This window comes from Schistocerca americana, chromosome 2 (assembly GCF_021461395.2).
Source record: "Schistocerca americana isolate TAMUIC-IGC-003095 chromosome 2, iqSchAmer2.1, whole genome shotgun sequence".
Taxonomy (NCBI): Eukaryota; Metazoa; Arthropoda; class Insecta; order Orthoptera; family Acrididae; genus Schistocerca; species Schistocerca americana.
In genome coordinates, this window is record NC_060120.1 from 674,039,157 (window position 1) to 674,066,744 (window position 27,588).

The window sequence follows — 27,588 nt, forward strand, 5'->3', positions numbered from 1 at the left end:
TACATGTGCTGCTTCTAAGCTGAAAACAATTTCTTTGTCAGTATTAATTCCAAGTGTATTCAAACATATTGCCCTAAAGAAAGCATTGGTAATTTCTGGGACTGAATAAATGCTCTTGCCTGAAGCAATGAGACTGAGACTATGCTATGTGTGGTCTGAGTAATTGTATATGGAGTCCGAGAAGTTCCTGTACCCCTCTTCCCTTTATACAATTGGGGAAACAGTTGTTTCATTGTTATCCCTGCTTTAAAGCCTATTCAAAGCATTATAGTCAGTACTGTATTATTTTCAATATTGCATTGCTTCAGTTGTGAAATTATAACTAAGGTGAGCAGACATAGTCCAATGGTGTGTGTGTGTGTGTGTGTGTGTGTGTGTGTGTGTGTGTGTGTGTGTGTGTGTTTCTTGAGGGGGGGGGGGGGGGAAGAGGAGGAGGGGTGCACTAATTTCCGCAGATAATGGAGAAAATGATGAAAACAATAAGTGGATTTAGAGATTGTTATGGTAAAGTTCTGCTTCATAAAGCAACTCTGCTTGATTGGGAGAAACTTGCATTTACTTCAGACAGGGTCAGAGGCAGTCATATGGCATTTTTTCACTTTGACAGTTACACTAATATATGTTAATGTGTTATGTATACTGGCACAGTGGTAAAATCAACACTAGGGTTGCGTGTTTTCCATTTTACATATGGACTTTACATGTGGGGTATTTCAGTCTGTAGTTATTATTGTTGTGCGTAACTCTCATTGTGGTTGCTATCATGTACTGCTCCCTCCTGCACCACCACCTACACAGAAAAATTATTACCTTCAAGAAATTTACAGTGGCTATGGACCTGCACATAGATAATGTGGAAACTCATGAAGTATGTGTAACAATGTTTCTACTTAAAAAACAAAAACTTAAAAAAGAAAAACAACTCCTAGATCTTACAGTCCATGACATGTAACTAAACTGACTGCAGGGGTATTAAAATGTGAAGAAGACTCCATGGGGAAAACTGGAATATTGCGAAGTAACTGTACACTTTTTTAGATCCTTAAAAGAAATTGTGGCAGTGCCACATACGACAAAGATAACATGTGATGGCAGAAGTTGGATGCTGCTATCACAATTTACATTTTCAACAATCATGCTTCATCCTGGGGTAGTGCTTCACCAGACAGTGCATTCCAGCACCACAGAATACATCGCTCCCACAGTCACAGCCATCCACAGGATAAAGAGGAGTGTCCCCGGGACACCATGCGCCAGAAGCGAGAATGCTACCGCAAGACCACGAGCTGCTTTTTAATAATCACCTGTTAGGGCATCAACAATTTGCTTATTTGCTTGTCTATTTGTATAACGTCTGCTACATCTCAGATCTTGGCTTATTGGTTAATTCATTTGAACTTGTGCATTATGCTAGTGATTGTTTCACACCAGTCTTCACAGCCAGTTTCTCTTTGTTATTTACCAAAGAGTGCTTCTCATGGTCACAATATCCCTGTCCAAGCATGGTTTGTGTAAGTAGCTCCACACCGTACTCATTCCTGAGCACTGCTATTGTTTAAATAAAGCTATACCATGACAATACAATATTAAAGTTGGAATACCAAATGATGATGTTTCTTTGAAATATAAACACATGAAGACAGATATAATTTCAAATTTTAGGCATCAGTTCTGGGGTGTCAAGCAAAACAATAGGTCCTGTTCTACAAGGGACTATTTAGGGCTAAATGAGATTCCAAAAACAACTTATGATAAATTAGTGGTAAACATATTGTATGTGCTGTATGTACCTGAGCTGCAGACTTTGTGATTTTGTCAGCATTGAAGTCTCTCTTAGCTTGAACCACCATGGCAGCTTGTAGCTCATACAGCAGTATACCCCTCAAGCGTGACATCCCTGGTTCCAGAACATCAGCAACTTCAAGCAATTCATTGCATAATTCCACTTTTCTGTTCACTTGTTCATCTGTTAAATCTGAAAATTGCAGAAACATCTATATTATAAAAGCAATATATACATTGTTCAGAAGCTCATGACAAACCAGCTGACTATTTATACAGGATGTTTCACAACTGCTGTTACAGGCTACCAGGAATAAAGTTTTGATAGAGAACCCAACTCCAGAAATGTGTCATTTGGGTATAAAATACACTCGAAGATCAGATCACTTTCATATCTCCTATTTCACAACAGGATACATAATGGTAAGGCTATAAAACACGTGTATCAAGACTGTTTCCTGATTGCCTCAGTCTTTCACATTCCATTTTCATTTAACTACAACAACCTGTTACACTCGCATCTAGGGGAATTCACTGTGGAGCTCCTTGTTTGCACTGAGGATAGTGTTTGCACATTGGGGTTTGTGAACTGTGTGTGTGAAAGCATGCATCACAGATACACATTTTGCAACAGATAGCTTGGTCACCACATGGACCAACTTACGCAGAGCACACAGGTCAGAGCTGATTGTCTCCTCTGTGCACATACTGCAAAGTAGGAGATATGAAAGTGATTCAATTTCAGAACTTATTTTCCATACATTTCAGGCCTTCAAAACTTTATCTACTAAGACCTCTCTACAGTGGTGGCTTGTGACTATACATACTGTGTGTTCACAAATTTTTAGATTCAGATAAATAAGAAAGCACAAAATTAATAGTGTCTGCTGAATAACAGTTATGCTTATCAACATATTTATACACCTACAGCCACTGCCAATAATAATAATAATATTAGTAATAGTAGTAGTGGTAGTAGTAGTAGTAGTAGTAGTAGTAGTAGTAGTGAAAGGATTGTTTTTGTGGAATTTTGTTGTTTTGTGCATAATTAAGTACAGTTTGAGTTAAGATCAAAATAAGATAAAGCTTTTGCTACTCTCTGTTTCACATTTTTGTGTTAGTGGGAGGTTTTGTGCTTTTTTCATTTTTACACACAAATGTACAAGATCCGCAACACATGTATTAGTTAACAAATTAATTTCTGTGCTAAAAATTACACATTCTTATGTTGCACCCACACAACAACTTAATCTTATTATACATTACTTTGTTAAATGCTCGCTTGTAGTCATGCTTATTTGATTTTGTCATTTTCTTAGTCAACAGATCTGGTCTGGGTGGCCCTAGTTCCTTTGCGGCTAATGTTTCCTGGTAATTTTCTTTTCCGTTAGCATTTAAAACAGAGTTCATGTTGACACCACACACATAAGCCAATTCCAGCAAAGTAAACAACCAACTCCAAACACAAACTGCCGTTTGTGGAAATTATTACAGTCAAGTAGTACTGTCTACCTACACGGCCACTTGACTAGAACACAAATGAGCAGCTGAGAACCATATGGACCAAAAGCAGAGCGTCTTAGATCTCATATTTAACTGAATATCAAAGAACTCAGTAAGACTTCTTTTCGTGAATGTTTATATACATACAGGTTAACCTGACCCACCATAAGATCAACAGACGTCAGAAGCACGAGTAATGGCTACAGCCTCACAATCGACGATGACGTGCTTTATAGTTCACTGCACCTCAAATGGATTACTGTATGATAAAATCAAAAATTTAATGCAATATCTAGAGCCCAGCAAAACAGTTTTTCTATCAGTACCGTAAACTAGGTCTACTTTGGGACTGGTGAGGTAAAATTAGGACAGTGACAATTTTGTTTTAAATTTCCTGCTGCTGCAACTTGTGAGATACATTGTTGCTTCTGAGGCCTCTACAGTCTTTGTTCATTGCTGTCATCTACTGGCTGTCTCCAAAAATTTCCATATACAACCTTGCTTTGTGTCATTTTTGACTTCTTGCAAGTTCGCCGCAAACTTTCACATACGCAATTGGAACGACAGTTGGACCACGATAGAAAGGTAAATATAACAAATCGTACATGCTTTAGCTACAATTTCTGTGAATATAGAATAAAAAATTCTATAATTAGTATCTAGTTTGGCTGCTTTTGTCACTAATGAGATTTTCATGGGGCAACTTTGGAACTGTCCCAAAGTTAGCCCACAGATACGTTTTAACTGATTTTGATTATCTCTTTTGTTTTAGGAGCCATCAAAGTATGGTTCAGAAATATAAACGAGCCCTTGGGTCAAGGGTATACAGAAATTATACCGAGGAAGTCTCCAGGAGGTTGTTTAATGCAATTAAAGCGAAAATCCTGATGTACCGGAAGGCGTCTCAAAAGTACGGCATTCCAAAAAAAAACACTTCTACTAAAAAAATAAAGGAATTGGGGAACAGTTGGCAGGCATTGTGTATTTACAAAGTCAGAAGAGGAGCAGTTTGTTTCCCATCTGATAGCTTTATCAAGTTTTGGATTCCCCATGTGGACTTTCGACCTCCGTTACGGTAAAGGCTTACCTTAACAGATGCGGCAGGAAGGAAGCCAGGTTTAAAAACAACTTTCCTGGAATAGACCGGGCAAGGCAATTTATGCAAAGGCACAAAGCTATTTTGAAGCACAGGGCTGCAAAAAACATTTCGGATGCAAGAGCAGCAAACGACGAAGAAATTGTGAATTCATTCTTTGACAATTTGGAGAAAGAGACGGAAAGTGTTTTCCCCTGGGAATAAGTGTAACTGTGATGAAACTAATTTGGTTGGTGATCTAGGGTGTTCAAAAATAATTACTAAAAGGGGAACAAAGTACCCAGAAAACAAATGGAACTCATCAAAAGTGTGTATCTCCTTAATGGTATGTGGTAATGTAGTGAGAACACTTTCCCTCTTTACATAAATTACAAGGCCAACAAATTGTGGGATACATGGATGGAAAATGGGCCATGTATAACAGATCCAAGAGTGGGTGTTTTGACAGTGAGTGCTTTGAGGATTGGTTTACTCAGTTACTCCCACCTATTTTGAAATGACAAGATGATGTTAAGCTTATTATAGACGACGGCCTGAGCTACAGCTGTGTAAAGAGTACCGACAACATAAAATTCGTTGCATTGCCACCGAATGCAACCCATCTTCTGCAACCACTTGATGTTGCGTGCTTTTGACCTTTGAAAGCAAAGTGGCGGAAGATCCTTGGGATGGAAGTGGGCAGCAGGTGCAGCTCTGTCCCCGAGAACCAATTCCCCACCTTGCTTAACAAGCTGTGGAAATGCGTGACCTCAAGAGGGGATAACTTGAAAGCAGGCTTCCAGAAAGCTGGCATCTACCGCTTGAATCCCCAAATAGTGCTGTAAAGGCTTCCATCATTCACAATGGTCCGGGAAACAAAACTCACTTCAGTCATCAGTGACACCTTTATGGATCACCTCGTGCAGAAGAGAAATGAAGCAACTGAGAAGCGTCAAATGGTGAGGCATAGAAGGGTAAATTTCCTGCAGCAAAGAGCATTTCTGCAGAAGGCGTTCTTGCTGCCAGGATGAACGACCCAACCACTTCATGAGTAAAAACTAAAACTGCACAGAGTGCTCCTCACCTGACAAAGACAATAATAAACGAAGAGGATACAGACAGTGACACTGATGAGAGCTCGTCTTCTGTACCTTATACAGAATTAGATGACTGTGTAGGATGTTCTGGATGAGGAAGATGGATCTGAAGACACTGAAGAGTCTGCACCAATCTGCTTCGTTATGCCCCACGGGAACCAAACAGAGATGTGTGTGAGGGGATGTATATAATTGCTACATACAGAAGAAGACTGTATCCAGGACGAGTTACAAAAGGAACAATGATGGGTTATATGGTGTCCGCCATGGGAAAATGTGGAAACTAGTGGAAAAGCCCAAGAAAGATGCTCTGCAATATGCTGCGGAGGACGTTATCCGAATCATCAGCCCGCCGGAGCAAGTTGGTCGTCGGGGTATTTTTTATGTAAAGGAGTAAGGACTGTATGAAATGGACTGAATTTTATCAGATGTCTGTTTTTAGTTTTTGATTTGCAATTTTTTTTCATGATTTTGTATCTGTTCACAGTTTCTTAAACGTGTTAATGAGTTAAATCTATTATATATATTTTTAAAAATTTCTGTGTTCCTAATTACTTTTATGTCATTGTAGTGGAGCCAATACTGGTCAAAATAAAGAGTAGGCAATCTGACATTAGGATAGTTATTTTTATGTATTGACTGCAGCCTGAAAAATGACTAGTCCCAATGTAACCCCAACCGATGGGATAAAATTGTGACAAAATCAGGTGGGGCTCAATTGGCAAGGAACAGTTACACAACAAAATTCCTTTCTCATTCTAAAAGAGGAAGGTTAAATCTATCAAACTACCGATAACTTACATTTAGTCATTTAATGCACTATACGTTTTCAGTTAACAATCCGTCACAAAGTAGCCCATGTTTGCGGTATAACTAGGACAAATACTGATGTCTGATCTAATTTTATTACACAGTGAGGAATGTGCTACCGTCTAACGCATTGGTTTTCAAACTGGATTGGGAGGTCGAAGGAGGGGGGCGCCCGCCCCCCACCCTACAAGGTAGGTGTGGGGAGGTATTACAGGGGGCGCGGCCCGAGCGAGCGGTGCCAACGCACTATGTTATTAAAAAAGTAGCTATTTAATTAAACAAGTAGCTATTTAATCAAGACAAATGTGTTAGTAGTTACGACGAAATGTCTACTGGGTAGCCAGTATTTGCTATGTATTCCGAGATTCATTTTCGTCTTCGATCACCAGCCCGGTAGTAAACGCAGTAACTGACATCAGCCAATCCGATCGGTGGAGTACGTAGCGAACGAGTTCAGCTGAAGTGCGAAAACTTGGCCGATCGTTGAACATCAGCTCGATTCCTAACACTTTGTGCCAACTGTCTTCTGTATAGGATTTCTCGAGTTGTTCAGTCAGTATTGATCAAGCAAGTAGTTTAGTCGTGTGTGCTTCTGATGTGATAGTGAACTGTAGACATGTAATGTTATTTGTTTCTTTATTTCGTCATGCGTTTGTCGGAGAAATGCAAATACAGTGATGCTTACATTAAATACCGTTTTGTTGCTGTACAAGATAATGGCGTTGACCAGCCGCAATGTGTTTTTATTAAGAAGCAGTGGTTTTTATTAAGAAGCAGTGGCGGCCGGTTGGCTTCAGATTAATGGGGCGCAACGTCTGACCAAACAATCGCATGCTACATTTTCTCTCTTCAAAACGTTTCTTGAACGGGGAATATTTAGCATTTAGTGTATTAGCAAGTGACGTGATTTAAAGCTTCATCCAACAAAACTTTTTACTCTGAAACTAAAATATAAAAATTTACTCACAAATATATAGTTTTAAGTATTTTCTGCAGGCAAGACAGTAATTTATGGAATAACAAACATTACAACGACGTTTTTACCTAAATTAATAGTTTTTGTAGACGAAGTCAATTCCGCTTTCCTTCGCTTGAGTAAAATGGCCAATTCCAAGTTCATTGAAATTATGGAAACCCAAAAGTGTTTTTTCTATAGATCAAGTAGCTAACGCACTCAGTCTCTCTTCTTTCATTGTATTTCTTGTGAAAGTCTTTGATTCTTTTCAGTGTGGAGAAAACATCTCTCGCTTTCCGCTGTTGTCATTGGTATTGTACAAATAATTCGTAATACTTTCACTGATTTCGGTAAAACAGCTTCTAAATTATTCCCGCAGATACAGTTCAGAAGTGTTAAAGCTGCGTTTGCGGTTTGGAAATCACTTATACTCTATATGACTGTCAATTCCTGTCCCAGTTCATTTTCGTTCAGGCCAAATAATCTAACTGTTGCCTGAAATTCTTTGTCAGGGAATAACAGCTTGTTTTGGAAACAAACTGTGTTGGAGTAACATAGCTGCTGACAAGTGATTGTTAAATGCGCTCGTCAATATTAGCCTTAATCTTCCTTTGCAACAGTTCTGTGTGAGTCTACAAAGCGGAAACGTTTTGGGCTGGCGATATCTTCTTTTGCATTTACCCCAATGATGATCAAGATCAAGAGAATTTCTCGTCAGTTGTTTCGGTGACTTGAAATCAGAAATATCTCTATGTTGCAGCTGATTAAACAAAATGTCGCAGTGAGGCAGGATCTTACTGAAAAACTCAAGCAAAAAGAGAAACTCTTGGTTCTTGTTGAGAAGTTTCCAAAGTCCAGCTGCTTTCCTGGTTGTCGAGTAGTCGTTGCTGTCATCGTCCTCATTGATCCCAAGACACTCAGCTGTTTCTTTCTTGTAATTAAATACGGTGTTTACACATCGCGTTTTAAACTTCCATCTTGTGTCAGCATTGCTTTTACTCTAGCCTGCACCCCATTGTGCCCGCCACTCACAACTGAAGCTCCATCATACCGCTGAGCTATTAGTTTTTCTGGAGAGTCGGCTATCTTTAATCTTTTAAGTTCGTTGAACACTTCACTACTTATTCCCGCATCTGTATGAACTTTGGTGTCACATTTATGAACCATTTATATAATTCCCTTTTACATTCATATTGAACAATAAATACGAGCTGAGACAAGGTTGCACAATCTGTCGTTTCATCAACTTCAATTGCGCCTTAATCCATTTACGATATTTCTTTACAAATCACCTCACGGCAAACAGCATAAATACAGTCCAGCGGCTCTTCCTGATTTGTTTTGGAAAGCCCCAACAATACGCAATAACTGTTTTTCTTCAATATGTTCCTTCAATGTGGGATTCAGTTCTGCCTTCAGGTTGACCAAACCCCGCAAATTGCAAGGATTCTCTGAAGTATCCGTTTCGTCATGTCCTCTTAGTGCAAGTTCAAACTTCACGCAGAACCGATACAGTCGATCGACTTGCTAAGGATGTAACGAGTCTTAGAAACATCTTCGTTAAACTTCCTGGCAGATTAAAACTGTGTGCCCGACCGAGACTCGAACTGGGGACCTTTGCCTCTCGCGGGCAAGTGCTCTCCCATCTGAGTTACCGAAGCACGACTCACGCCCGGTACTCACAGCTTTACTTCTGCCAGTACCTCGTCTCCTACCTTCCAAACTTTACAGAAGCTCTCCTGCGAACCTTGCAGAACTAGCACTCCTGAAAGAAAGGATATTGCGGAGACATGGCTTAACCACAGCCTGGAGGATGTTTCCAGAATGAGATTTCCACTCTGCAGCGGAGTGTGCGCTGATATGGAACTTCCTGGCAGATTAAAACTGTGTGCCGCACCGAGACTCGAACTCGGGACCTTTGCCGGAGCACTTGCCCGCGAAAGGCAAAGGTCCCGAGTTCGAGTCTCGGTCGGGCACACAGTTTTAATCTGCCAGGAAGAATAATAAAAGCTTACCTAACTGACAGAACCTGCATCATACATGTAGGAAAAGAAAAATCTGAAGCTTTCACCCCACAAGCAGGGGTACGCCAAGGACGAATACTATCGGCCTTACTCTACACATCATATACCGTCGACATCCCCACTGTTAGGACACTAACCGAAAGCGTAGGTCTGTATGCAGTCGATACAGCATACTGGTGCACAAAACTGAAAACAAACACTGTCCAACGGAAGACGTATGACTACCTCACACGACTAGAGCAATGGATGACCAAATGGAGAATTCGCCCTAACCCCAACAAAACACAAACAGTTCTTTTCAAACACAGACATCTGACAATAAAACGAAACAAGATGACAACAAGACGACAACGACATCCGACTAACACTATGGAACACGCCACTCTCACTAAATAACTCAGCCAGATACCTTGGAGTATATCTATACCGACACCTGAACTGGAAAACATACCTGAATCACCTTCTAAACAACACACGACTACGACAAAACTTAATAAGACTGGTGCAAGGACGCTTCCACGGCCGCAGCTATGAAACAGTCCTACATGAGTATAAAACGTTCATAAGACCAATACTGGAATATGCAGTCGTCCCACTCGGAGGAATACAGGCCCACGTAGCGGAAAACTCTACAAAACAGAAAAAAGACTAATACGTAGCATCACCAAGCTAACCCCCACAACCTCCAGCAATGAAGTATACACAGGCATAGAACCACTACAAACCAGAGTGGCCCAACCATGGGTGACATACTCCACACCAGGCCGGACATGGAGGAATTGGAGGAGAAAACAGGAAACCTAAGTATAAATACATTCGACCCTCACGCACAGTAGCCCAAAACACAGCCAAAACATTCCCTGACCTCATCCCAATCCTGCAACCCCTAATTGCAAACACAACAACACCAACTCACCTTGACGAAAGAATAACAAATTAACCACAAACACTCATGCACGCACACACAACAGACCACCACAAGAAACACAAACAATCTAAACAGCACCAAACACCGTACACCCCCTCTCAAGATAAATCAACAATCAAAAACGTACCGACCGAGCGAGGTGACGCAGTGGTTATTACACTGGACTCGCATTCGGGAGGACGACGGTTCAATCCCGCGTCCGGCCACCGTGATTTAGGTTTTCCGTGATTTCCAGGCTGTAGCGCCTAGAACCGCTCGGTCACTCCGGCCGGCGTTAGTTAGGTTTAAGTAGTTCTAAGTTCTAGAGGACTGATGATCTCAGAAGTTCAGTCCCATAGTGCTAAGAGCCATTTGAACCATTTTGTTGCCTCATCGTGCAGTATTGATCTTGTGGCAGTTCATGAATGCACTCCTGTTTAAGATACATTGAAGCTCCAAAGAAACTGGTATAGGAATGCGTATCCAGAGATATGTAAACAGGAAGAATGCGGCACTGCGGTCGGCAACGCCTATATAAGACAACAAGTGTCTGGCGCAGTTGTTAGATCGGTTATTGCTGCTACAATGACAGGTTATCAAGGTTGAAGTGAGTTTGAACGCTGTCTTATAGTCGGTGCACGAGCAATGGGACACAGCATCTCCGAGGTAGCGATGAAGTGGGGATTTTTCCGTACGACCATATCACGCGTGTACCGTGAATATCAGGAATACGGTAAAACATCAAATCTGCGAGATCGCTGCGGCCAGAAAAAGATCCAGCAAGAACGGGACCAACAACAACTGAAGAGTCTCGTTCAACGCGACAGAAGTGCAACCGCTTCGCAAATTGCTGCAAATGCTGGGTCATCAACAAATGTCAGCGCGCGAATCATTCAACGAAACATAATCTATATGGGATTTCGGAGCCGAAGACCCACTCGTGTACCTATGGTGATTGCACGACACAAAGCTTTACGCCTCGCCTGGGCCCTTCATCACCGACATTGGACTGTTGATGATTGGAAACACGTTGCCTGGTCGGACGAGTTTCGTTTCAAATTGTATCAGCGGATGGACGTGTACGGGTATGAAGACAACCTCATGAAACTAAGGACCCTGCATGTTAGCAGGGGACTGTTCAGGGTGGTGGAGGCTCGGTAATGGTGTAAGACGTGTGCAGTTGGAGTGACAAGGGACGCCTGATAAGTCTAGATACGACTCTGACGGATGACACGTACGTAAGCAGCCTGTCTGTTCACCTTCATCCACTCATGTCAATTGTGCATTCTGACGGACTTGGGCAATTCCAGCAGGATAATGCGACACCCCACACTTCCAGAATGGTTACAGAGTGGCTCCAGAAACTCTCTTGTGGGTTTAAACACTTCCACTGGTCACCAAACTCCCCAGACATGAACATTGTTGAGCATGTCTGGAATGCGTAGAACGTGTTGTTCAGAAGGGGTCACCTCTCCGTACTGTTACGAATTTGTGGACAGCCCTGCAGGATTCATTGTGTCAATTCCCTCCAGCACTACTTCAGAAATTAGCCGAGTCCATGCCACGTCGTGTTGCGGCGCTTCTGCGTGCTCGCGGGGGCCCTTACACGATATCAGACATGTGTACCAGTTTCTTTGGCTCTTCAGTGTATGACAGTGCATCGAAATTGGGGCTCCAATAATGGCTTCACGAATCCGTGCAGTATTTACACTGTAGTAGTAACACCGTAGTGACGAGAGAGAAATTAATACATACGTATTTCTCCGTTCATAACCTCCCTCTCCACAATAAGTCTTTACTAATTTCCCTTTTCAACCCCCCCCCCCCCCTCCCCCCAAACACAATGAGATAATAGGTCGCATTTTCAGGTGCTTGCTGTAGTTACAACTGCATTATTACTATGAAGGTGGATTGAAGTGGAGTGTCTATATTTTTAGCGGTAGAGTAGCGCGACAAGCAAAAGTTTGGGAACCCATGATGTAGCGGGATTTATGCTAAGTAAACGAGAATAAAAGTCTGCTTCAGTGTGCCTTACACTTGTAGTTGAGTGGTGAGGGCTAGCTATTCATGGTGTGATTCGTGCACGTTGTTCATCGAATCTGTATGTACACTCCTGGAAATGGAAAAAAGAACACATTGACACCGGTGTGTCAGACCCACCATACTTGCTCCGGACACTGCGAGAGGGCTGTACAAGCAATGATCACACGCACGGCACAGCGGACACACCAGGAACCGCGGTGTTGGCCGTCGAATGGCGCTAGCTGCGCAGCATTTGTGCACCGCCGCCGTCAGTGTCAGCCATTTTGCCGTGGCATACGGAGCTCCATCGCAGTGGACGTGAACCGTATGTGCAGTTGACGGACTTTGAGCGAGGGCGTATAGTGGGCATGCGGGAGGCCGGGTGGACGTACCGCCGAATTGCTCAACACGTGGGGCGTGAGGTCTCCACAGTACATCGATGTTGTCGCCAGTGGTCGGCGGAAGGTGCACGTGCCCGTCGACCTGGGACCGGACCGCAGCGACGCACGGATGCACGCCAAGAGCGTAGGATCCTACGCAGTGCCGTAGGGGACCGCACCGCCACTTCCCAGCAAATTAGGGACACCGTTGCTCCTGGGGTATCGGCGAGGACCATTCGCAACCGTCTCCATGAAGCTGGGCTACGGTCCCGCACACCGTTAGGCCGTCTTCCGCTCACGCCCCAACATCGTGCAGCCCGCCTCCAGTGGTGTCGCGACAGGCGTGAATGGAGGGACGAATGGAGACGTGTCGTCTTCAGCGATGAGAGTCGCTTCTGCCTTGGTGCCAATGATGGTCGTATGCGTGTTTGGCGCCGTGCAGGTGAGCGCCACAATCAGGACTGCATACGACCGAGGCACACAGGGCCAACACCCGGCATCATGGTGTGGGGAGCGATCTCCTACACTGGCCGTACACCACTGGTGATCGTCGAGGGGACACTGAATAGTGCACGGTACATCTAAGCCGTCATAGAACCCATCGTTCTACCATTCCTAGACCGGCAAGGGAACTTGCTGTTCCAACAGGACAATGCACGTCCGCATGTATCCCGTGCCACCCAACGTGCTCTAGAAGGTGTAAGTCAACTACCCTGGCCAGCAAGATCTCCGGATCTGTCCCCCATTGAGCATGTTTGGGACTGGATGAAGCGTCGTCTCACGCGGTCTGCACGTCCAGCACGAACGCTGGTCCAACTGAGGCGCCAGGTGGAAATGGCATGGCAAGCCGTTCCACAGGACTACATCCAGCATCTCTACGATCGTCTCCATGGGAGAATAGCAGCCTGCATTGCTGCGAAAGGTGGATATACACTGTACTAGTGCCGACATTGTGCATGCTCTGTTGCCTGTGTCTATGTGCCTGTGGTTCTGTCAGTGTGATCATGTGATGTATCTGACCCCAGGAATGTGTCAATAAAGTTTCCCCTTCCTGGGACAATGAATTCACGGTATTCTTATTTCAATTTCCAGGAGTGTATTTGGCCCATAAGGCAACTACGTCAAGCCGGTTGCGCACGTGCAAAAGCTCCTTAAAACGTGCACAACTGAAGGTGTACTCGCGACCCTGATGCCAAGTTTCACAGAATCTAGAGGAATACCAACGTAGCATAGCGCGATCGATTTAGTGCTGTGTACCGGCCGTTGTGGCCAAGCGGTTCTAGGCGCTTCAGTCTGGAACCTCGCGACCGCTACGGTCGCAGGTTCGAATCCTGCCTCTGGCATGGATGTGTGTGATGTCCTTAGGTTCGTTAGGTTTAAGTAGTTCTAAGTTCTAGGGGACTGATGACCTCAGATATTAAGTCCCATAGTGCTCAGAGCCACTTGAACTTGAATTTAGTGCTATGTATTTCAGATTACCGAATCTACGTCACGTTGTTGCCGCATCTACGAGGGTCGGTCAAAAAGTAATGCCTCCCATTTTTTTTCTACTTAAAGAAATTAAGTTAAGTGAAAAATTTGAATTTGGCGCCATTCCTCAAACCTTCTTCTGCAATCCACTGCAGTAGTAACTTTCTGTGTCAACAGGTGGCAGCACAGCAGAAGTTTGTAAGATGGCCGACATCGATGTTCGTTTGAGACAGCGTTGTGAGATTGAATTCTTGAATGCAGAAGGTGAAACGCCCATACGCATTCATGAAAGACTGAAGAAGGTGTATGGTGTTGTGACAGTGGATGTCAGCACTGTTAGACGATGGGTTCGTCGTTGTAAGGAAGCTGAAGGGCAAACACCGTTGACTGACGAAAAGCGGAGCGGCAGGCCGGTGAGTGCAGTGACTCCACACAACATTCTGCAAGTTGATGACATCATTCGTGGTGACCGTCGGGTGACTGCAGATGAAGTGTGTCGCATTATTTCTCTTAGTAAAGGCAGTGTGATCACGATTATTAAACAATTGGGGTACTCAAAAGTTTGTGCACGGTGGGTTCCAAGAATGTTAACCAATCAGAATAAAGAGGCAAGGAAAACAATAGCCTCCCAACACTTGCAGCGCTTCCGTTTGGAGGGAGATGAGTTTCTGAAAAAAATTGTGACCGGGGACGAAACATGGGTGCATTTTTTTGAACCCGAATCAAAGAGGCAGTCAATGGAGTGGCGTCACACAAGCTCGCCGAGGAAGAAAAAATTCAAAACTGTGCGATCGGCAGGGAAAGTTATGGCAACAGTTTTCTGGGATACAGAGGGTGTGATTCTGGTTGATTGTTTGGAGCAGGGATGCACAATAAATTCTGTTCAATACGTCACAACCCTCAACAAACTTAAAGCACGTCTTCAGCGAGTTCGCCCAACAAAATCAATGGCAGATGTTCTTCTTTTGCATGACAATGCAAGACCACACACCAGTCGTCACACCTCTGACGAGATTGTCAAAATTGGATGGGAAGTTTTGCCTCATCCCCCATACAGCCCTGACCTGGCACCATCAGACTTCCATCTGTTCGGGCCACTAAAAGAAGCTCATCGTGGGATTCATTTTGAAGATGAGGAGGCCGTCAAAACATCCGTGCGTCAATGGCTTAGGAAGCAGAGCTGTGATTTTTACCGTGCTGGGATACATGCCCTTGTTCAAAGATGGACCAAAACTGTAGAGATGGGCGGAGATTACATTGAAAAATGACAAAATGATCCTCAATGTTGTGGTTTTCAACCTATGTAATTGCATTTAAATTTCCTGACAATTAAACGTAGAAAAAAAATAGGAGGCATTACTTTTTGACTGACCCTCGTATATTACGTTTAATAGCATCCAAAGAAAAATAACCAACAAATCCTCAAGGTGTCAGAAGTTGGGGTGTTCACGTACACTTGCGCTCTTACACAACAGCTGCCACTGCCTTTCTACGACCCCTAGAAATCTATAATAGGAGTTTTGCAGCATCCTGTGTAGGTATTTCCAACACTTGGCACTTGTAATTCATTAACTGTTTGTTGATTTTAAATCTTTGGTAGCCAACTTGCATGTTTTTACTGTACTGATAAGCATTATTCAATAGATGTAGTAAAATACTCGTTGTATAAATTGGCTAATGCTGAGATAAAAAATTAAAAAATGGAACTTCTGAGTAAATTTCATCTTATTGTGGCATCTCGTAAATTAATTCGAATCTAATATGACAATACTTAGTAGAGTACTTTGATATTCAAGCCAAACGAAAGGCTGAAGACAGATTTACTGTGGACATCCATCCCGCGGAACAGTGACAGCAGTATTGCTTGGGGGTGAAGGAAAAGAGCTGAATTTCCACTGGACAAACTCCCGTAACTGATAACTTGTGAATTTGCAATGAAGAATGTACCACATTAAGATTTGTGTCCAACCAACATCAAACTGCTTGTGCAGAAAGAAAATATGGAGGTTTCATAGAAATGTAAAAGACCTTGCAAACATTTCCTGCAAAAATTTTCTAAGGAATTCTCAGCAAAGTATTTTGAAAAATGGAAGTTAAGGTCAGAAATAAATATTTAATTTTTATTGATAATAGCAAATAGCAACTTACTGCAACAACTTATGTTCATGGGAGTTAATCAGTATTACAGCTGCATTATACACTCCTGGAAATGGAAAAAAGAACACATTGACACCGGTGTGTCAGACCCACCATACTTGCTCCGGACACTGCGAGAGGGCTGTACAAGCAATGATCACACGCACGGCACAGCGGACACACCAGGAACCGCGGTGTTGGCCGTCGAATGGCGCTAGCTGCGCAGCGTTTGTGCACCGCCGCCGTCAGTGTCAGCCAGTTTGCCGTGGCATACGGAGCTCCATCGCAGTCTTTAACACTGGTAGCATGCCGCGACAGCGTGGACGTGAACCGTATGTGCAGTTGACGGACTTTGAGCGAGGGCGTATAGTGGGCATGCGGGAGGCCGGGTGGACGTACCGCCGAATTGCTCAACACGTGGGGCGTGAGGTCTCCACAGTACATCGATGTTGTCGCCAGTGGTCGGCGGAAGGTGCACGTGCCCGTCGACGTGGGACCGGACCGCAGCGACGCACGGATGCACGCCGAGACCGTAGGATCCTACGCAGTGCCGTAGGGGACCGCACCGCCACTTCCCAGCAAATTAGGGACACTGTTGCTCCTGGGGTATCGGCGAGGACCATTCGCAACCGTCTCCATGAAGCTGGGCTACGGTCCCGCACACCGTTAGGCCGTCTTCCGCTCACGCCCCAACATCGTGCAGCCCGCCTCCAGTGGTGTCGCGACAGGCGTGAATGGAGGGACGAATGGAGACGTGTCGTCTTCAGCGATGAGAGTCGCTTCTGCCTTGGTGCCAATGATGGTCGTATGCGTGTTTGGCGCCGTGCAGGTGAGCGCCACAATCAGGACTGCATACGACCGAGGCACACAGGGCCAACACTCGGCATCATAGTGTGGGGAGCGATCTCCTACACTGGCCGTACACCATCGGTGATCGTCGAGGGGACACTGAATAGTGCACGGTACATCCAAACCGTCATCGAACCCATCGTTCTACCATTCCTAGACCGGGAAGGGAACTTGCTGTTCCAACAGGACAATGCACGTCCGCATGTATCCCGTGCCACCCAACGTGCTCTAGAAGGTGTAAGTCAACTACCCTGGCCAGCAAGATCTCCGGATCTGTCCCCCATTGAGCATGTTTGGGACTGGATGAAGCGTCGTCTCACGCGGTCTGCACGTCCAGCACGAACGCTGGTCCAACTGAGGCGCCAGGTGGAAATGGCATGGCAAGCCGTTCCACAGGACTACATCCAGCATCTCTACGATCGTCTCCATGGGAGAATAGCAGCCTGCATTGCTGCGAAAGGCGGATATACACTGTACTAGTGCCGACATTGTGCATGCTCTGTTGCCTGTGTCTATGTGCCTGCGGTTCTGTCAGTGTGATCATGTGATGTATCTGACCCCAGGAATGTGTCAATAAAGTTTCCCCTTCCTGGGACAATGAATTCACGGTGTTCTTATTTCAATTTCCAGGAGTGTATGTATTGTTCTGATTAGCCGAGAGGTCTAAGGCGCTGCAGTCATGGACTGTGCGACTGGTCCCGGCGGAGGTTCGAGTCCTCCCTCGGGCATGGGTGTGTGTGTTTGTCCTTAGGTTAGTTAGGTTTTTTAGTAGTTCTAAGCTCTAGGGGACTGATGACCTAAGATATTAAGTCCCATAGTGCTCAGATCTATTTGAACCATTTTTTTTAACATTATAACATTACGGCGGACTATCTCATCCGTTCATGCTTGATGTCTTCCCCAGCGTCAATGACATCTTCTGGCAGGATAATTGTCCATGTCTCAAGGTGGTTTGAGGAGCATGATAGCGAAATCACATTGATGTCTTGGTTACCAAATTCGCCTGACCTGAACCTGATGGAACACATCAAGAACGCTATTGTGTGTCAGATACTTGCCTACAGACCAATGCCCAGTAGTTTATGGGAATGTCTGTTGACGTCTAATGCCACGCAGAGTCGCTGTTGTACTGCGTTGCAAAGATGGATCAATACGCTGTTAAGAAGATGGTCATAATGTCGTCGCTCATCAGTGTCTGTATCAGTACATCATAAGAGAAAACCTGTACATCTTATTAAAATGTTGTGATGGTATAACAACAATCCAAAAATAAAAACAGCTGGCTGAAACCTTAAGTTGATAGCAGTGAAAGTTTTGGGGAACATTTAAGCGTATATGGAAAGGATAGGCAAATGGGATATTAAGGTGGTGTATTTGTCGCAATAGATAAAAAACTCAGATCTACTGAGATAGAAATTGAAGCTGCGTGTGAGATTTTTCGGACAAGACTCAGTGTCAGGGGATGGCATAAAATAATAATTGGGTCCTTCTTTCATCTCCTGAAGTTACAGAAAACTTTAGGGAAAACTTCAGTTCACATGTGCGGAAGCTCCTCAGATATACTGTAATAACTTGTAGAGACTTTAATCATTCAACAATTAATCGGGAAAATTACTGTTTTGTTAGTTGTGGACCTGATAAGACACTCTGTGAAACATTACTAAAGGCCTTCTCTGAAAACTACCTAGAGCTAGTAGTTAGGAACATCGCTCATGATGGGAATATATTGGATCTAACGGCAACAAACAGATCTGACCTCTCTGAGGATGACCGAGCGAGGTGGCGCAGTGGTTAGCACACTGGACTCGCATTCGGGAGGACGACGGTTCAATCCCGTCTCCAGCCATCCTGATTTAGGTTTTCCGTGATTTCCCTAAATCGATTCAAGCAAATGCCGGGATGGTTCCTTTGAAAGGGCACGGCCGATTTCCTTCCCCATCCTTCCCTAACCCGAGCTTGCGCTCCGTCTCTAATGACCTCGTTGTCGACGGGACGTTAAACACCACTAACCTAAGACCTCTCTGAGGATGTCCACATCTAAACTGCTATCAGTGACCATGTCGCGGTTGTGGCAACAATGATTAACAAAGTACGAAGGACACTAAAACAAGCAGAAAGTTCAGTAAACTAGATAAAAAGTCAGTAATATCATATCCCAATGAGGAACTTGAAACTTTCAGCACAGGGAAACAGCATGTAGAGAAACTATGGCTCAAGCTTAAAAGAATAGTTGATCACTCACTGGATAGATATGTACCCAGTAGAACAGCCCATGATGAGAGAGAATCTGCATAGTACATAGTCACTGTAAAGAAACTTCTAAAGTTAGATAATACTGCATAATACACTCCTGGAAATGGAAAAAAGAACACATTGACACCGGTGTGTCAGACCCACCATACTTGCTCCGGACACTGCGAGAGGGCTGTACAAGCAATGATCACACGCACGGCACAGCGGACACACCAGGAACCGCGGTGTTGGCCGTCGAATGGCGCTTGCTGCGCAGCATTTGTGCACCGCCGCCGTCAGTGTCAGCCAGTTTGCCGTGGCATACGGAGCTCCATCGCAGTCTTTAACACTGGTAGCATGCCGCGACAGCGTGGACGTGAACCGTATGTGCAGTTGACGGACTTTGAGCGAGGGCGTATAGTGGGCATGCGGGAGGCCGGGTGGACGTACCGCCGAATTGCTCAACACGTGGGGCGTGAGGTCTCCACAGTACATCGATGTTGTCGCCAGTGGTCGGCGGAAGGTGCACGTGCCCGTCGACCTGGGACCGGACCGCAGCGACGCACGGATGCACGCCAAGACCGTAGGATCCTACCCAGTGCCGTAGGGGACCGCACCGCCACTTCCCAGCAAATTAGGGACACTGTTGCTCCTGGGGTATCGGCGAGGACCATTCGCAACCGTCTCCATGAAGCTGGGCTACGGTCCCGCACACCGTTAGGCCGTCTTCCGCTCACGCCCCAACATCGTGCAGCCCGCCTCCAGTGGTGTCGCGACAGGCGTGAATGGAGGGACGAATGGAGACGTGTCGTCTTCAGCGATGAGAGTCGCTTCTCCCTTGGTGCCAATGATGGTCGTATGCGTGTTTGGCGCCGTGCAGGTGAGCGCCACAATCAGGACTGCATACGACCGAGGCACACAGGGCCAACACCCGGCATCATGGTGTGGGGAGCGATTTCCTACACTGGCCGTACACCACTGGTGATCGTCGAGGGGACACTGAATAGTGCACGGTACATCCAAACCGTCATCGAACCCATCGTTCTACCATTCCTAGACCGGCAAGGGAACTTGCTGTTCCAACAGGACAATGCACGTCCGCATGTATCCCGTGCCACCCAACGTGCTCTAGAAGGTGTAAGTCAACTACCCTGGCCAGCAAGATCTCCGGATCTGTCCCCCATTGAGCATGTTTGGGGCTGGATGAAGCGTCGTCTCACGCGGTCTGCACGTCCAGCACGAACGCTGGTCCAACTGAGGCGCCAGGTGGAAATGGCATGGCAAGCCGTTCCACAGGACTACATCCAGCATCTCTACGATCGTCTCCATGGGAGAATAGCAGCCTGCATTGCTGCGAAAGGTGGATATACACTGTACTAGTGCCGACATTGTGCATGCTCTGTTGCCTGTGTCTATGTGCCTGTGGTTCTGTCAGTGTGATCATGTGATGTATCTGACCCCAGGAATGTGTCAATAAAGTTTCCCCTTCCTGGGACAATGAATTCACGGTGTTCTTATTTCAATTTCCAGGAGTGTAGGTGTAAAACAAAGCGTAGGGCTATAGATAAAGAGATGCTGAATGGAAAGCGTTTGGGTGTCAAGAGAGCCATGTGTGATGCCTTCAGTGACTACCGTAGCAGAATATTGCAAAACGATCTTCCACAGAACCCAAACAAATTCTGGTCGTATGTAAAGGCAGTTAGTGACACCAAAGTTAGTGTCCAGTCTCTAGCGCATGAGACGGGAACTGAAACTGAGGGCATCAAAGCAAAGCAATAGCTGAACTGTTTAACTCGGTTTTCAAATGTTTCTGTACAAAGGAAAACCCAGGAAAATTGCCCCAATTTAATACTCGTAACACTGAAAAGGTGTCTGATGTAATTGTTAGTGTCAGTGGTATTGAGAAACAGCTGAAATCGTTAAAATGAACGAAGCTGCAGAGCCCAATGGAATCCCTGCTAGATTCTATACAGGATTTGCGGCTGAGTTAGCTACTCTTATGACTATAATCTGTCGTAGGTCCCTCGAACCAAACTCGTGTACAGTTCTTGACGAAAACTACAGGTCACACCTGTTTACAAAAAAGGGTAATAGAAGTGAACCACAAAACTGCCGCCTAGTATCCTTGACATCTATTTGTTGTAGAATCTTGGCACGTATTCTGCGGACAAACATAATTAGGTATCTCGAACAGAGTAACCTCCGCCATGACAACCAGCATGGATTCAAAAAACGTCGATCATGTGAAATCCAACTCGCACTTTTCCCAGATGACGTACTGAAATCTTTGGATCAAATCAGGCAGGTAGCTGCAGTATTTCTTGATCTTCGATAAGCATTTGACTCAGCGCCACATCTATGCTAATAGCCAGAGTACTCTAATGTGGGGTAGAATTGAAATTTGTGGCTAGACTGAGGACTTTTTGGAGGGACGACACAGCATGTTTTCTTTGATGGAGAGTCATCGCCAGATGTAGAAGTAACTTCGGGTATGCTCCAGGGAAGTCTGTTGGGACCCTTGCCTTTCATGTTGTAGGGAATATTGATAGTAACCTCAGACTTTCTGCAGATGATGTAGTTATCTGTAATGAAGTACTGTCTGAAAGAAGCTGCATAAATATTCAGTCAGATCTCGATAAGATTTCAAAGTGATACAAAGATTGGCAACTTCCTTTAAAGGTTCAGAAATATAAAAGTGTGCACTTCTCGAAACGAAAAAAAATATAGTATCTTATAACATCAATGAGTCGCTGTTGGAATAGGCCAGCTGATACAAAATACCTGTGTGTAACACTTCGTAGGCATATGAAATGGAATAGTCACATGGGCTCAGTAGTGGGTAAAGCTGGTGGTAGACTTTGGTTTATACATGGGAGGTGCAATTAGTCTACAAAGGAGACTGCTTTCAAATCACTCGTGCTACCTAACCGAGAACATTGCTAAATGGCGTGGGACACATACCAGATCGGACTATCAGGGGATATTGGTTTGTTGAAGCCGTGGGAGAGTGTCACTGGGATATTGAAGAAACTGAACTGGAAGACTTTTGAAGACAGACGTAAACTATCCCGAGAAAGGCTGTTAACAAAGTTTCAAGAAACGGCTTTAAATGAAGGCCCTAGGAATACACTACATCCAGGCGCTTCAGTCCGGAACCGCGCGACTGCTACGGTCGCAGGTTTCGAATCCTGCCTCGGGAATGTATGTGTGTGATGTCCTTAGGTTAGTTAGGTTTAAGTAGTTCTAAGTTCTAGGGGAGTGATGACGTCAGATGTTAAGTCCCATAGTGCTCAGAGCCATTTGAACCCTTTGAATACACTACAAGCCACATAATCGGTCAGACATGGATCGTGAGGATAAGATTAGAATAATTACTGCACGCACTGAGGCGATGACTCATACCTCCCGCGCTCTACACGTGAATGTAACGGGAAGAAACCGTAATAACTGCTACAACGGAGCGTACCGTCAGCCATACATTTCAACGTGGTTTGCGGAGTATAATTGCAGACGTTGTCGTAGATACAAGGTTAAGTAATTTCTCAATAATTACTTAGAACAAATGTTTTCAATTGGTAACTGAATCCCTCCCTGCCAAACGCGGTTCATACTGAGGCGATATGGTGTGCGATACGACACATGATTCGACCTGTGGTACGATGCTGAACCAGCCTGCACTGGCGGGCGCATGGAAATGTATCGTAACACCAAAATATACTTGATGTAGAGTAATGAAATTTCGAGAATACATTAGTCTAATATTTTTTAAGTGATTAACAGTCCAAGATTACAGTTAATGTACGCGCGGGTACATCAACCGCCAAAATGTTGAATGCAGTCATGAAAACGTGCATGCATCGTTTTGTACAAGTGCCAGATGGGATGGAGTTCCATGTCTGTTGCGCTTGGTCGGTCAATACAGGGACGGTTAATGCTGTTTGTGGATGATGCTGGAGTTGTCGTCCGGTGATGTCCCACATGTGCTCGATTGGAGACAGTTGTTGTGATCGAGCAGACCAAGGCAAAATGTCGACAACCTGTAGAACATGATGGCTTACAGCAACGGTATACGGGCGAGCATTAACCTGTAGGAAAACATCCCCTGAAATTTTGTTCATGAATGGCAGCACAATAGGTCGAATGGCCAGACTGAGGTACAAATTTGCAGTCAGGGTGCGCGGGATAACAATGAGAGTGCTCCCGCTGTCATACGAAAGCGCACCCCACATCATAGCTCCAGATGTAGGTCCATTATGCCTAGCACGCACATACAGGGTGTTTCAAAAATGACCGGTATATTTGAAACGGCAATAAAAACTAAACGAGCAGCGATAGAAATACACCGTTTGTTGCAATATGCTTGGGACAACAGTACATTTTCAGGCGGACAAACATTCGAAATTACAGTAGTTACAATTTTCATCAACAGATGGTGCTGCAAGTGATGTGAAAGATATAGAAGACAACGCAGTCTGTGGGTGCGCCATTCTGTACGTCGTCTTTCTGCTGTAAGCGTGTGCTGTTCACAACGTGCAAGTGTGCTGTAGACAACATGGTTTATTCCTTAGAACAGAGGATTTTTCTGGTGTTGGAATTCCACCGCCTAGAACACAGTGTTGTTGCAACAAGACGAAGTTTTCAACGGAGGTTTAATGTAACCAAAGGACCGAAAAGCGATACAATAAAGGATCTGTTTGAAAAATTTCAACGGACTGGGAACGTGACGGATGAACGTGCTGGAAAGGTAGGGCGACCGCGTACGGCAACCACAGAGGGCAACGCGCAGCTAGTGCAGCAGGTGATCCAACAGCGGCCTGGGGTTTCCGTTCGCCGTATTGCAGCTGCGGTCCAAATGACGCCAACGTCCACGTATCGTCTCATGCGCCAGAGTTTACACCTCTATCCATACAAAATTCAAACGCGGCAACCCCTCAGCGCCGCTACCATTGCTGCACGAGAGACATTCGCTAACGATATAGTGCACAGGATTGATGACAGCGATATGCATGTGGGCAGCATTTGGTTTACTGACGAAGCTTATTTTTACCTGGACGGCTTCGTCAATAAACAGAACTGGCGCATATGGGGAACCGAAAAGGCCCATGTTGCAGTCCCATCGTCCCTGTATCCTCAAAAAGTACTGGTCTGGGCCGCCATTTCTTCCAAAGGAATCATTGGCCCATTTTTCAGATCCGAAACGATTACTGCATCACGCTATCTGGACATTCCTCGTGAATTTGTGGCGGTACAAACTGCCTTAGACGACACTGCGAACACCTCGTGGTTTATGCAAGATGGTGCCCGGCCACATCGCACGGCTAGCGTCTTTAATTTCCTGAATGAATATTTCGATGATCGTGTGATTGCTTTGGGCTATCCGAAGCATACAGGAGGCGGCGTGGATTGGCCTCCCTATTCGCCAGACATGAACCCCTGTGACTTCTTTCTGTGGGGACACTTGAAAGACCAGGTGTACCGCCAGAATCCAGAAACAATTGAACAGCTGAAGCAGTACATCTCATCTGCATGTGAAGCCATTTCGCCAGACACGTTGTCAAAGGTTTCGGGTAATTTCATTCAGAGACTACGCCATATTATTGCTACGCATGGTGGATATGTGGAAAATATCGTACTATAGAGTTTCCCAGACCGCAGCGCCATCTGTTGTTGAAAATTGTAACTACTGTAATTTCGAAAGTTTGTCTGCCTGAAAATGTTCTGTTGTCCCAAGCATATTGCAACAAACGGTGTATTTCTATCGCTGCTCGTTAATTTTTATTGCCGTTTCAAATATACCGGTCATTTTTGAAACACCCTGTATGTTGGCTGCAGGTACTCAACTGACTTTTTTCTAACCATCACTGGCACCGAGGCAGAACGAGCTTTAATCAGATAACACAACAGACCTCCACGCTGCCCTGCTCTCGCATTATACCACTAATGTCGCAAATAGTAGTGATTTGTGATGAGTGGAATGCATGCCACAGGGCGTTTGGCTCGGAGCTGTCCGTGACGTAACAGATTTCTAACAGTTCGTTATGTCACTGTAGTGCCAACTACTGCTCAAACCGCTGCTACAAATGCTGCTGCAGATGCAGTAACGATGAGCCAGAGCCGTACGTCGAACACGATGATCGCCCCTCTCAGTAGTGCCACGTGGCTGTCCGCAGCCCGAGCTTCTTGCGACTGCTCGTTCTCGTGATCACCGCTGCCAGCAATCATACGCGGTGACTACGTTCCTTCTAAGTCTTTCTGCATTATCACAGAAGGAACATCCGGCTTCTCGAAGCTCTATTACACGACCTCGTTCAAACTCAGTTTTATTTTTTATTTTATCGTATAGCTAGGGCTCCCCGTCGGGCAGACCGTTCACCGGGTGCCGGTCTTTCAATTTGAGGCCACTTCGGCGACCTGCAGTCGATGAGGATGATAGGATGATGATGAGGACAGCAAAACACCCAGTCCATGGGCGGAGAAAATTCCCCGACCCAGCCGGGAATCGAACTCGGGCCCAGAGGACTGACAATCCGTCACGCTGACCATTCAGCTAGTGGGGGCGGACTTCAATCTCAGTGAGGTGTTGTAGAGGCGTCTTGACTAGTATCAACTCACCACCTCCAATCTCAAAGACAACTAACGTTCACGACAGTTACAGCGTGTATTTAAAGCAAACTTAACCTGCACCTCTAGCGTCTCTCTTATCCGACTGGAGCGAAATTTGAATAGACACCATCTTTCATATGTAGAAATACACCTATCAGCTTTCGTTTATATCGCTCAACTCTTTGGTGTTGCGATTTTCTTGCCGTCAGTTTAGTTGAAGCGACTTGACTGATTCACAACGGAATGACAGCGATTTCACACCAGCACCTGTTTCCGTCACATCACCCGGCACAATACAGAGTGCTGATCCTTCCACACCACTTGTGTCGTACGATACACGGCTAGGGAAATTTAGTCGTCCGATGTGCCTAAAAAATTGTTTCATATGGATGAAACAAAGCTACGTCTGTCGCTGTAGCTAGTTTCTCCTGAAACTGTTACTTTTCGCGGGAAAAATAATAAAAACCAAGTTATTTTTCGTGCGTGTTCTCTGCTATTCTTATGAGTCGATGATTTATTAACTTACGCGTTGTTAAGCTTGAGGCGTTGTATACGAGCTGGTATGAAAGTTTGAAGAACTAGTTTGAAATGAATAACTGGAGATTTTCCTTAGCCCCTACGCGTCGCTCCCGCAGGGATCACGAAGACAAGGCTAGGCAACCACAGCGTTCACAGAAGTACTGTAGCAGTATTCTTCCCGCGCTCCACGCGCAATGTGAACGGGAAGGAGCCGTAGCATGTGGTACAATTCTAAGTACCTTCTGCTCTGCACCTCACAGTAGTTTTCAGAATGTGTATGTAGATGAAGACCTATATAAACATTATGATGCTCTCTGACGACCAAATTATTTTAGCCGGCCGTTGTGGCCGAGCGTTTCTCGGAGCTTCAGTCCGGAACTGCGCTGCTGCTACGGTCGCAGGTTCGAATCCTGCCTCGGGCATGGATGTGTGTGATGTCCTTAGGTTAGTTAGGTTTAAGTAGTTCTAAGTCTAGGGGAATGATGACCTCAGACGTTAAGTCCCATAGTGCTAAGAGCCGTTTTTGAACCAAATAATTTTACAAGAGACCGAGGACAATCTGTCCTAGTCCAGATATGCGAAGACTATACAATTTTAACACTTGTCACAGAAAGATTAAGATTGTGGTTTAAAAAGGAAAATATCTGTTACGTTCCAATGGTCATGCTTCGTAAGTTTCGACTTTCATCTTAGATCGCGATCTAAGCTACCAGCCTGAAAATTTCATACCGATTAAATCAAATAGGTAGCGGATTATGTGTGTTACAATACACTGTACCCTAGACAACAAACTGCAGAAATAAAAAAAATGAAATTTTTTTAGGGGCGTTTGTCTTGATACACGGCTGAGAGCTTTTGGACATTACGAAAGCTAGAGGAAACGCATTTGGAGGGAACTGAAATGAAATTTATGAGATACACGGCAGGTTGCTGTCTGAGGCGTGTGATGAGGAAAGAAGACGTCAGAACTGAGCTGGGAGCCTATACAGTTAATGAATTAATAAGATATAATTATTCGAGTAAAAATTAATTTTTAATACACCATGTTTTTAAATCTGAGTAAAAGTATTAAAAAATTCTCCTTGCCACATAGAGATTCCTTACACCACACAGGCAGTCCGGAAAATTTGTGATTGTGAATTTTTAATAGCTATGAAAATACTTGTAACATAAAAAACGAAATATGTGGGGCGCATGTAGTATTTAACTGAGGTATGACGAATT

The 27,588-nt window shown here is 44.8% G+C and overlaps 1 protein-coding gene across 1 annotated transcript in view; it reads right to left on the bottom strand.

The window, feature by feature from the left end:
* Positions 1–27,588, bottom strand: part of LOC124594327 (SET domain-containing protein SmydA-8) — a gene marked incomplete at its 5' end in the record, with an annotated part of 63,160 nt that overhangs the window by 9,212 nt on the left and 26,360 nt on the right. The window contains one exon of the mRNA XM_047132689.1: positions 1,791–1,975. Coding sequence (XP_046988645.1) covers positions 1,791–1,975 — 185 coding nt within the window. The remainder of the gene's footprint in view (positions 1–1,790; positions 1,976–27,588) is intronic.